Genomic DNA, 13,032 nt, shown 5'->3' on the forward strand with positions numbered 1-13,032 from the left:
CGAAACCTGTTAATGAAACATCACCATGTTTACAAATGTAACGTAAAAATGTCCGAGGAATCCGATGAAAATATTTTCAGACATTGGCTCTGTGGTCCCGAGACCTTCAAAACTGCATTTCAAGTTTTCATACGGCCTTTTCAGATACCAGGCTAGATTGTTGAAAATTTAAGCTATTTTTCCTAAAAATCTTATCTAATCATCTTTTATTTTCGTCCAAGACAGCTAAAATTGGAGGCTTTTTTTGCAAAAATCGATGAAAATAGCATTTTTTGGACCGCCCTAACACGGCGTAGGCCACCCTTATGGCCAAACAAAAAAAAAGGGTATAATTTACCCTCTACTGCTCAATTTTTTTTTCGATTTTTTTTATTTTTCCCATGTTTAGGCGGTCATGTTGAGCAACTTTTGTTCTAGGAAAAACTTTACTTCTCTTGTTTCATGTTTTTCTTGTTTTATTTTTAGTATTTTAATTTGCTTTTATCTTGTTTATTTTATGTTTGTTTTTGGTAGTATTTGGCCTATTCTACCACCTCCTATTATTACATTTTGCCTATACAATTTTTTCTTGTTTTTACAGTCACTTATTAAATTTTTTGTTTGTTTTTCACATTTTCTGCTATAAAATGGCACCATTGTCATTTAAGTTGTTAAAAAAAATGCGTAGAGTAATAGTCTGGGACACTAGAAAAATTACTGCATACTTCTTTTTACTTAAAATATAGGAAATGTTAGTAAAAAACACAGCAAAAGTTGATCCCTAAAAAATTGTCATTTTTTAAATCATTGGCAAAGTCACATAAAACAAGTAAAACTTGCAACCCATAAATTTTCTCAAATTTTAAGAGTTCTTCTTTCCAATGCTTTTCAAAGATCGAAAATTGGTTGAAAAATTGTTTTTTTGCGATTTTTTTAATCGCACACCGTCTAAAGGCGGGGTTGGGTTGTAGAGGGTTAAGGAACCCCGGAGAACTTTTTTTATTGAATCATGTTGTTTCGTGAGGAATTGTTGAGTGTAAATCTAGAGTTTATTTAGTTCCCATAAATATCGGACCTTTGAAAAAAAATGAAAGTTGTGGTTAAACCATGTATTAAATACTAACGTTTTTGTTTTTGCCATCAAGCCTGTCTGCTCCAAAAGCAAAATAAAAGCAGAGCCAAGCGCCAATAGGGGAAGGTGGGGCAAGAGGAACAATCGCTCGTACGGCAGTAATTTTTACAATTTTGATTATTTCCAGTATGAGGAATTGTTGCTAGCAATGCAATCAGCTGATTCTACTACCACATAACCGCCAAAACGACGTAAACGCCACGGGGCATAGGATTTAGTGAAGTTTTTTCAAAACCTTTGTTTTCTTATAATATTTGGAAAGTGCAAAATAAGGCTTAGGGTTCGTTTTAAGGCTCATTTTATCAAAATGCTATTTTTCCTAGATCAGTAGTGTCCCTACCAATGACATGCACCTATTACGAAGTATGATTTAACTTTTGGTTATTTTTGTTGAGAGCTTTTAAAAAATCTTGTTCAGGTGGGGCAAGTGTACCATATGGATTTTTAGTATGGAAAAAAATACGAAATGCTGCAACAACATATTTTTTTGTGAAATAAATACTTGATAGTACTTGAAAATTGATAAACAATTGTTAAAAAAAAATTGTCCATACAAAATAAAGTGATATTATGAAAATTTACTATTTATCATCTAAGTAATATTTTTTTCGTAAAAACGATAAAATTCTTAGTAAAATATTATTATTTAATCTAAAAATGGAAGAAACCTTTCAAATACATTCTAATCTGATGTATCTAAGTGATAACAGTTCAATTGTTAGCAAATTAACGTGTTTTTTCATGCAATGTTCATCTTGCCCCAACGGGTTTTTCGTCTTGCCCCACTAGTTGAGTAGAACGTACGGAAAATCAAAAATTTTAAAATCAATTTTTTACATTAAAAAACTGGATTTTTTAAAAACTGTTTCTAACAAAGTCTTAGTCAAGACCTAGAAAAAGATGATTATAATAAAATCCGACAGATTTTTTAACATTTTAATGGGTTATAACGAGCATTTCCTTAGCTTGTTACACTTGCCCCACTTTCCCCTATTTGAAAAATAAAAGCAGCGTCTTTAATACGATCATCAATTCGCCTAAGTAAGAGTTAATTACTCTCTGATGTTTTCAAGATCAACCGGAAGATACAGAAGCACACCGTGTACGAGAAATACCCCCATTACCACGGCCAATTACATCCAATACAGACAAGCCCTTTGTGCCACTACTGTCACCTGAGCACAACAGGCGGGAGATTCTTCGCAGCAGATAAATCACCAAGAATTCCGCTAGCGGGTGCACTTAGAAAACATATTTATCAGTGACAGTGACGCAAAGTGGATCTAATCGTTGCGCTCTAATCGCACCGTAGTTTAAAACATGTGATTACCAGGAGAATGCCTTCTCAAATTAAAGCATTTGTATTGCACGCAACTACACGGTAAAGCAACGTTAACAGGTTGCCGTTTTTTGTAAACGTCTGTTTAATAGACTTAATATTCATGACATGATGAATTATATTCATTGTTTCACATTCATCAAATCCAACGGTTCACATGTTACATTAGGTGACACGTGCCCATGAGTACGTACACAATGTAAGCGATAGTTGCGGAAAGAGAAACTATCAGCTCCAACGATAATTTGTCTTGTTAGATAAAGTTCCTCATTACAAATCACGTGGCGTTTGCTAAACGGGAATGGATTTACAAAGACTTGCAGACATAATGAATTCCTAGAATAATTAGCGGGCACAGTTGAATGTTTACAACAACAATAAAGTGGATTAAGCTAGTCCTTCAAATTATAGAACGAAAAATCAAAGCAATCTATTTAAAGGGATTGGAAAAAATATTGACAGCTGGAGCAATATTGATATTGAGAAGATCGACAGCCAGATAATCCACTGCAAATAAGTGAGATCCGGCTTCATAAAGCACTTAAATATCACTTAAGTGACCATAACTTGAGACAGGGTTGCCAGAAATTCAATGATTTGGATTCGATGGAAAGGTCTTTCGATTACCTAATTAATGATGGGTCGGATCATGGATTCGGACCATATTTATACAGTATGTAAAAAAAGTATTTACACCCCTTGGGCACTATGCACATTTTGTGATGAAACATGTAAAAAATTTAAAGTTTGACAGGAACCTAGTACTACGTTTTATTCAGAAACTTATGCCAAACATTTTGCTACAAAAAGCTCATGAAAAGATGATTTCTATAAAAAGTTATATAACAAATACTATTACGAAAATAAAAAAGGTGCAAAAAAAGTTTGTACACCTTTCGAAAAATTTACATAAATAATGTTATTTGTTGACAAATCACCATAAATCCAGGCTCCCAACTTCAAATAGGCATCCTACACTGATTAAAAAAATAATTTGGATTGAATATAAAGTTTAATAACTACTTAGCATAAAAGTTTATATAACTCTGGAAATTCTATATAAAACTTATCTAAACTTAATTTTGCAAACTTTTAATTCAAATAAGTGTCAATATATTACCAAAGAATTGCTAAATAAACATTTTGGAGTGGGTATAACACCGTTTTGGGGGTATTTGTATCGATAGAATAGATTTTTCGTTGGAATTTCGTACCAACCCGGAATTACGTCGTCGGAAAATCCGCCGGCATCTGAACCGGTCCACAATTCACAAGTCAACCTATGTGGCATCAGAAAGGGCATAAAATTTCCGATCTTTTGATACCCATACATCCAGGTTTTCTATAAAACCCACGTTTTTAAATACCTAAGCAAAAACGTTGTTATGGATTCGTTTGAGCAACTTGCCAAAAATGTATGGAATTTCGTAATTTTTGTTCTCGTGGATCAAACTTACTTTTTGCCCAGGTATTTAAAAACGTAGGTTTTAAAGAAAACCTAGATGTATGGGTATCAAAAGATCGGAAATTTTATACCCTTTCCGATTCCTCATAGGTTGACTTGTGAATCGTGGACCGGTTCGGATGCCGGCGGATTTTCCTACGACGTAATTCCGGGTTGGTACGAAATTCCAACGAAAAATCTATTCTATCGATACAAAGACCCCCAAAACGGTGTTATACCCACTTCAAAATGTTTATTTAGCAACTCTATGGTAATATATTGACATTTAGATAAATCAAAAGTTTGCAAAATTAAGTTTAGATAAGTTTTATATAGAATTTCCAGAGTTATATAAACTTTTATACTAAGTAGTTAGTAAACTTTATATTCAATCCAAATAATTTTTTTAATCAGTCAAGGATGCCTATTTGGAGTTGAGAGACTGGATTTATGGTGATTTGTCAACAAATAACATTATTTATGTAAATTTTTCAAAAGGTGTACAAACTTTTTTTGCACCTTTTTTATTTTCGTAATAGTATTTGTTATATAACTTTTCATAGAAATCATCTTTTCATGAGCTTTTTGTAGCTAAATGTTTGGCATGAAATTCTGAACAAAACGTAGTACTAGGTTCCTGTCAAACTTTACATTTTTTACATGTTTCATCACAAAATGTGCATAGTGCCCAAGGGGTGTAAATACTTTTTTTACATACTGTATACAGATATTAAATTCCGGCTTTAAAAAACTATTTAAGTATCACTTAAGTGGTCATAACTTGAGATAGGGTTGTAAAATTTTGGACCAGTTTGGAAGTTATTTCTATTACCTATCCATTGATGTATGACATGATGGTATATGGGTCAATTTCCGGTCACATCAGGATATATACAAAAACAAATTTTTGTACATAACTGTTGAGCTAATATCAAAACATAATCAAATCAAATCAATAGGTACGTATGGGACCCTAAACTGCAACTGGTTTGACCAAAATCGGTTCAGCCAGTGCCGAGAAAACTAAGGGACATTATTGGTCTCACAAACATTTGTTCAGTTTTAGATTCTAAGCCGATAAGTATACATGAAGGTGTGTCTACGAGCTTTCTTTAAAAAGATCATTTTTAGAGAAAACTTATAGCCTTGTCTCAGAAAATTTTTGGTTGCTTTTGCAACCAACCAGATTGAATTTTCAAGCTGTAAATTTGTCAAATACAGTCGACTCTCTGGTTGTCAATATCCAAGGGACCGTCGAGGAAGAGAATCATCAGTTTAGAGAACGATGCAAAATGAAGACTCGATTGAAAATATGTTTTTCTTGATACCCAGCTATGGGAGAGAATCATGGCAACGTCCATCAAACAAAAACAAACTAATGTCAAACACCCTTCAAAGCTTCGTTTCGCCAAGAAAAATGTCTATGCAAGCCATGAGAAATTGAAATTATTGACAACCGGAAGAGATTTTTAAAGCAAACAGAATCCAAGGGACCGTCGAGGAAGAGATCCTTCAAGCAAGGGAAAAAACGAGGAATGAAGATAATTGAAGTATGTAGATTAAAGGGACTGAAGAATTCATCGATAGATGGAGAATTATTGATATCGCGAAGATCGACAGCCAGAGAGTCGACTGTATATAAATACAAATAAAATTAAAAGTTAGAATTTCACGAAAGTTCTTGCTTAATGATATTTTTTACACAAAATTATGATAAAATAATTTATCCTTTTTAACAATTAGAACATCCAATTCCACGGTAAAGCTAAACCCCAGAAAACGAGAATTTATCATTCCGTTAAAATTTTTATATTTTTAATTGAAATTACTTTGTTACCTTATACTGTGGATTCTCTGGTTGTCAATCTTCTCGATATCAAAATTGCTCCAGCTGTCAATAAATTTTTCAGTCCCTTCAACTAGATTGCTTTGATTTTTCGTTCTATAATTTGATAACTCCCGCTCTCGACGGTCTCTTCAATATCGACAACGAGAGAGTCCACTGTAAATGATTTTGCCTTGCTTACAAAGAAAAGTATAGAAATTTCATTTTTCGAACATACATTGCCTTAAAAATATTATTCAAGATTTTCCGTTTCATCAACAGTTCCAAAAACAAATTATTCTGGCTTTTTATTCTGTGAATGTCTTGTCAACACAAAAACTTATGTTTATGGCACGACACGAGCTGAGTAAATATTAATGTTGCTCCTAGTTGCATAACTTTTAATTGGCACTGTTTTTTTTTTTTAAAAAAAAAGCTAACCTTTAAAAAAAATATTTGTGTTATTAATATATTTTTTTTTGTCTGGTTGCTCTGCAATTTTATATTTTCAACAACTTTTTAAAAACGCTGTTAAAAAAAAAGAAAACATAAAAAAAAAACAAATAAAAACACAGAAAGCGAAAACTGACCGACCTGTACGCAATGCCGTCTGAGCTTGCTTTGGTGGATGTCCAGCACCTGCAACATAGACTGCACGCAAGATTCAGCATCACTACAGAATGGCTAGCTGACAAGGGATGTCAATTTCTTGCCTGTGCAATATTTAGTAATAGGGTGGTTCATACGGGGAAATACAACATTTTTTTTGGTTTTCAGAATAATGACATTTGAACTTTTGCAAAAAGATCACAAACTTTTGCAATGCAACGAAACAACAAACCTATACAATTGGCCAGGCCTACCGTTTAAAGATTACAGCAAACATGATTCGTTGAAACAACTCATCACGAAAGTTCAAACATTAAATGCGTTTCGATAACATAATAATAATTAAGTTGAATTAGCTGATTTTAAAAAAAGGTTATCAAATCTTCTAAAACCAGTTCCCAGCGCACAGCGCGGTACCACCCACAATCGGATCAATCAACCACCGGGTTCTTAAGCCGTCTTATCTCAAACAAGTGACAAGATGAATACTATCACCCACATATAAAAGGATACAGCCTTCACAGCAGTGTTTACTCCGGTTGCTGTAAAAGTGCGCGCCATATCATCTACCAGTAGATTCACACGAAACAAAAACAAACCGCTCGCCGCCGCCGTCGTCGTAGGTCGAGCTCAATCTCGGGGCGGCTCCAGTACTGTGCAGTTGTAGCCCAGGAAATGATTCGCAGCCGGTGACACCAAGATCGCGACCGGTGATCGCGGAGTGATAGCGTGCTCAAGTGGGACGGTAAAGACTGCACCAGTTACGGGACGATTTAACGGGTTCAGTGTGTGGTTCTGTGTGTACATCTGTGATCGCGGCCAGGAAAATTGGTGCATTTGCATTTGCCGTGTACAAATTAGCTTTATATGAAGAAATCTTCCGGGTGGCACCAGCAGAAACATTATGCGCGGCAGCATAGTTGGAATAGAGGATGGCCTGACCAGTCCGAAGCCCGGCAGCTGGCATGGGATGTTCCTGGAGCTGCTAGATAATTTGTATGCCGCGTGCGTCATCGGTCCCCTCGTGGTCGGTTACTGGCGGGGCACGTGGAACCTGATGGGCGAGTACCTCTACCCGTCGGATCTGCCCACCAGCCTGATGATCTCGCTGGCCCTCGGGGTCTTCGGTCATCTGGTATTCAACATCTTCCAGGGGCCACTACGGTCCCACCTGAACGCCGACAAGCATCGGCTCGTGTACTACATCGCGTCGCGACTCTACACCGAAATTTACGGCACGGTATGTGTCAACACCTGGCGCGGAGGCTGGGAAATTATCAACCTGTACACAACGCACAACGTGCTCTACGTAGTCGTGATAACGCTCGTCTGTGCCGTCCTGCTGGCGCTGCTCAGAGGCTTGCGGAACATTACCGCGTCACCGTTCGTCGTTGTCATCGATTCCCGGCGGGAGTACTTTGACGTGCCGACGTATTTCAAGCTATCGGTAAGCACTCGGCGCAAAACACTAATTGGTCACCTCAAGTACCGAGCTTCCGCACTGTGCAGTGCACAATAACGGATTAGTAACCTCTATTTGTCTATTACTGCTCAATAAAGGAATCACTTTGATTCGGTTTAAAATTTCTTATCGGTCATTGCGAAGGAGGTGTTTTACTCCTGCACAACTAATCGATAGAGTCTGTTGTTAGTTAGACTACGAGTTGAATGTTATCTTTGTTCTGCTATCGACGAAATATCTTTTTTTGGAACGAATGATACTGATAATGAATGCGTGATACTTGGCCCACATACTAGAAAATAGTTTACTGAATGTTAAGTTTGCTACACTGTAACTGAAAATAGTTAGAGTTCGAACTCAGCAAAGTGCGATTTTCAGTTACAGTGTATGGCGTACAATTGTAGGTGTCATCCAAAAATTACGTTACACAACGTTAAGTGAACGCTTTAATTGAAATTGCGAAATAGTAGTTTATGCAACAAGTTACAAAAAGAAGATTTTTTCAGCACGAGTTGTACATTTATCCAACGAGGTTTACCGAGTTGGATAAATACGACGAGTGCTGAAAAAATCAAGTTTTGCAACGAGTTGCTTACAACATTTTTTGCAATTCCGAAAAACGCTTATTTAATGGAATTTTATGTCAAACATTCATGTGTTTAGTAAATTCATCGTTCAAAACAAAACAATATTGAAACATGTTACTTTTCGATACTAGTGCTGAAAAGTTCAACTTTTCAGCACCCATTTCAGTGCTGAAAAGTAGAACTTTTCAGCACTGTTATTGAAAGGTATTAATTTTCCATTCTGTTATTTTTGGTAGGGAAAAGTACTGCCGTTTTACGGCGATATGATGTATACGCCATTGAGGTGATTTTGCTGTAGACACGATTTTCTGTTTTTGTTCATTTTTTCAATTTAAAATGACTAATTTGAGGTCTGCTCTGTAGAAACTGTTAAAAAGTACAATAAAAATGTGGCCCCTACAAAATTTCTTGTTTTTTCCTATTCTCTACGATTTTAAACCACAAACATCATTTGGCCGTAAAAATAGCAATAAAAAATCACTACTTTTCCTGCCCAATGATGTATGTATACATTGCTCGATCAAAGCTGGCTTTATTTTTTGTGCCAGCTATTTTGATAGCTGAGTGGATCCCGTAATGCATTGTCCACGTGGATACTTTAAGGGGGGGGGGAAGGTATTAGGGAGCGTTCTTTTATTACGTAACGCAGTTGGGGGAGGGGGGTCGGAGGCCGTGTTACGCTCCATACAAAATTTTTAAAATTTGTATGGAAATTTTGTTACGAGGGGGGGGAGGGGGTCTAAAAATCCAACTTTGCGTTACGTAATAAAATAACGCTCCCTTAGCGATTGTCTATGCTCCATAAACACATTTTTTGCATGAACAATTGTCAGCAAAGGAGGTGGGTGGGTCTAGAATTTTCAAAAAAGTGTCTACGTGGATGTGGATAAGGTGTCATCCATTAAGTACGTCACATTAAAATCAGCCAAAATTTACTCCACCCCCCTTTGTCACGATTTCCCTATGCTTTTAACACGCAACGTCACGCTTTCTCAAAACCCCCCTCTTCCCTCAGAACGTGACGTACTTTATGGATGATGCCTAATGGACGTCCCCTTAAGAATTAAATCGAAATAATGTAATAAAATATTGCCAAGTCTTGATTTGGTCCCAAAACCTCAAATCAACATTCAAACAGTATTGAATTTGACTTCTATCAATTCTCAATGTATACATACATCATGATGAGTAAAATTGGCGTATACATCATTGTTTGTTTGCTTAATAAAATGGGCTCCAGAGCAGTTTTTTGAAAAATTCTTTCGTCAGGAGGTAGCTTTTAAGATTCTTTATCAGACTGTACAATAAAATTGAAAATGTCCAAAATGGCGTATACATCATATCGCCGTAAAACGGCAGAGTAGGCCGTTTCGTTTCTCCAGAAGGGCAGGAAAAGTTGACAGTTTCACAGTGGAATTGCAAAAATGTACTTTAAAAATGTTAATCAAACAGTTTACAAACGATTAAACAGTTTTTTTTTTTTTTTTTCAATGAATATTTCTGTTTCTAGATTTTTTTGCCCTTGATTTTTTGGAAATATGTTGGGTAAGGGGGAGATAAACTTTAATATTACATTTGCATGGGTTTATTATTATTATTATATTTTTTTTTGTTTTTTTGAGGTATGCTTTGGTATTTTTTATTATATCGGACTGGCTGCGCTTGTGTTCGATTAGATCCGATCAATGTATGTTTTGATTCATTTTTTTTAATCAATTTTGATAAATACAAACGAGTAAAAAACTAAATAGCAAATTTACAGCCTAATATTCAATCATTTTTTTAAGCAAAATGTATCAAAAAATGCTTTTAATATAATAATTAATTACAGTTATAGTACTATCGAAAATTTTCCCTTTAAAATTTGCCACAAAACCAGAGAGAATTTTTCTAGCTTTTAACTTTCAATGTGCCATCGACTGAAAAATACAGCAATTCCCCACGAAAACAGCATGATTCAAAAAAAAGTTCACCGATCGGGCTAAAAAATTTTCTGGTGTTTCTCGGGCTGAAATAATTAGACCCATATTTTTTTGTTTGGCCATTAGGGTGACCTACGCCGTGTTAGGGTGGTTCAAAAAATTGCCATTTTCGTCGATTTTTGCAAAAAACACATTTTCAGAAATCATAACTTCGCACCATTTCAATCTATTTTAGCTGTCGTTTGCGTCCAACGAAAGGGTATTGAGGAAAAATAGTTGGAAGTTTAAAATATCTAGCCTAACATTTGAAAAGGTCTAATGAAAACTTAAAATGCTGTTTGAAGGTCTCGGGACCAAAGAGCCTATGTCTGAAAATATCTTTATTGGATTCCTTGGAAAATTTTACATAATATATAAAAAAATAATGTATGGACTAACAGATATAAGCTCATTAACTATCCAGGTTACTATACTACACTGAAAAAATATCATGTTTTCAGTTATGAGCAATGTAATTAGCTTATATCTGTAAGCCCATACATCCAATTGAAATGTGGTCAAAGACAAACTTATGTGAAATTGGACGAGCTTTCCGGTAAAAATATTTTCGAGACCGAAAAATCAAGTCTGTCATATAGAAATTGCCAAAAACCATCAAAAACCCTATTTTTCAAAATTTTTATTGTTAAAACCGCTGTAACTTCACAAGTATTGGACTTAGGAAAATGGTCATTATGGAGACTTTTATGTAAAATTGTCTGGAGAATCGATTCCCGTATTCGGCTTTTGAAAATTTTGACGTTTAGAGCACTTTTCAAAAAAAACAGTTTCAGTAAATGATTTTTGTATTTTTTTGGGTGAATTGCTCCATCCTGCATTTTTCGTGAGTCTTTTTGTAACATCTTAGGCTATTTAAACAAAAATTTTGAACGAAAATAAAAATCGTGGGCTCACCTTCAAATTTGACTTTTAAACTTAAAAATCAAAAAATCTCATAAAAGTGGAGTGTTTTTTTTTTCGGAAAGCCCATCAAATTTCCTACAAGTTTGTCTTTGACCACTTTTTGATACGATGCAACGGCTTCGAGATACAGCAATATTTAAATTACGAAATACACAAATATTTAAAACACTTGCGCCCTTCTCAAATGTCATTATCGAATGTAACTGGCTCCATATACACAAAAATGGCTTATATATGCCTAGGATAACATGTCTACAAAGTTTCATTGAAATCGGAGAGGGTCGGGTACAACCACGGTTACGACACGACTGTCATCCACATACAAAGCGAGTGAAGTCAAAATCGAACCAAGATCGAACCAAGTTTTTAACGCGTGGCATTTGAAAAGGTCGTATGCGCATCAGACATAAATTACATAAATAAAAACTTTTTTCAGTAATTCATTTCAATACAAAGGACTGGAAATTTCAAACAAATTTTATTTTGTTTCAAGGAAACTGAAGCTATTCAGTTTTTAGTTCAGTTCAGTGTGTTGTGGACAAGGCCAAGTAGAACTTTGTTTTATTGATCTAATAAATGTTAAATGTAAAAAAATAACGTAATGCGTGTAATTATCTCGCATACATATGCAAAAAAAGTAAAAACCGAGGTAAAAACTAACAAAAGACTAAACTTGGGAAAAAAATATGAATTCAAAAAATATGAATTCAAAATCCATACGTAAACAATATTGACAGCGCCTCTGGTGGGGACTTCAGGAAACTGCATGCGTATCAGATCCCTGGGTACAACCGATTCCCTATTTGACATGGAATTGCTCTATAAACTTCATTTTACATTTTCAAAAACTTTGAGCTTTCACAAAAAAAAAGATTATTGAGAAAAAAATCCTAGAGTTCAATTCTTAGGCAAATGTAGGTAAATATATGAAATACATGTTCCTGAAAAGTAATTAGCTATGCATCTCACCTAAAGTATCAATGTCATTTTATTCGCTGTAAAAATACAAAAAAAACATACATTTAAAAAAATCAAAAGGAAATGATAGAAGGAGGTTAGCATAAGACAAATGCAAGAAAAAAAAGCAAGCAAAATTTAAGTCAAAAAAAAAATGCGCAAGAAAAAAATTAAACGTCGAAAAAAATAAGCGCTGCAAGGTTAATTTGTACTCATCATAACGCAAAAACCGTTTTCGGCTTGAGGAGCAGGGGGTCATTTTTTCAGGGCACCCTAATGCGCAGCCATTTTAATCAATTTTCTGTTTTCGTACTCCAACAGGGCTCCAAACAGCCGGGACTGTACATCCTGGATTGCATGTTTTCGGTGCTGGTGATCGGCTCACTGGTCGTGTTCGTTTGGCGAGGGCTATGGGTCCTACTTGACATGGAACTGTTTCCCGAGGACAAGGCACTCTCGGCGTGGGCCTCCGTGGTAAGTGTTCAATTGTCAATAGAAACCTCTTCAGTGTGAATCCCTGAGCGGCACGAATTGTGTGCAAATTACTTATTATAGTCCTATACAAAAGGTTGATTAGGGTATTTTTCTGTAGTTGATAGGCTATGGTGTGACCGCAGTCACATTTTCGCTACAGCCGCTGATGCGATGGACATGTGATCGGTTAACTGGCATTTGGCGCGTCATTGTTGCGGATTTGTTCCTTTTCTTCAGCTTCATTGGCACAATCAACGTATGGCGAGGCGTATGGCAACTGCTGGACCATTACTTCCTACCAGGTACGACCGGAATGGTGACGGGCCTTGGGGCCTTGTT

At 35.7% G+C, this 13,032-nt stretch overlaps 2 protein-coding genes across 5 annotated transcripts in view; one reads left to right on the forward strand and one right to left on the reverse strand.

Annotated features, from left to right (window-relative positions):
* The window catches only part of LOC120422968 (phosphopentomutase), a 192,028-nt gene that overhangs the window by 141,440 nt on the left and 37,556 nt on the right, over positions 1–13,032 (reverse strand). The gene's annotated exons all lie outside the window — the stretch shown is intronic.
* Positions 1–13,032, forward strand: part of LOC120422975 (uncharacterized) — a 30,945-nt gene that overhangs the window by 16,840 nt on the left and 1,073 nt on the right. For 2 of the 4 annotated variants that reach the window (XM_039586575.2, XM_052708946.1), the window contains 2 exons: positions 12,541–12,693; positions 12,812–12,995. In XM_039586575.2, the coding sequence (XP_039442509.1) occupies positions 12,541–12,693; positions 12,812–12,995 (337 nt within the window). Of the gene's footprint in view, positions 1–6,498; positions 7,776–12,540; positions 12,694–12,811; positions 12,996–13,032 lie in introns of those variants that run through there. The other 2 variants (XM_039586577.2, XM_039586578.2) reach the window with 2 other exon arrangements.

This window comes from Culex pipiens, chromosome 2 (assembly GCF_016801865.2).
Source record: "Culex pipiens pallens isolate TS chromosome 2, TS_CPP_V2, whole genome shotgun sequence".
NCBI lineage: Eukaryota > Metazoa > Arthropoda > Insecta > Diptera > Culicidae > Culex > Culex pipiens.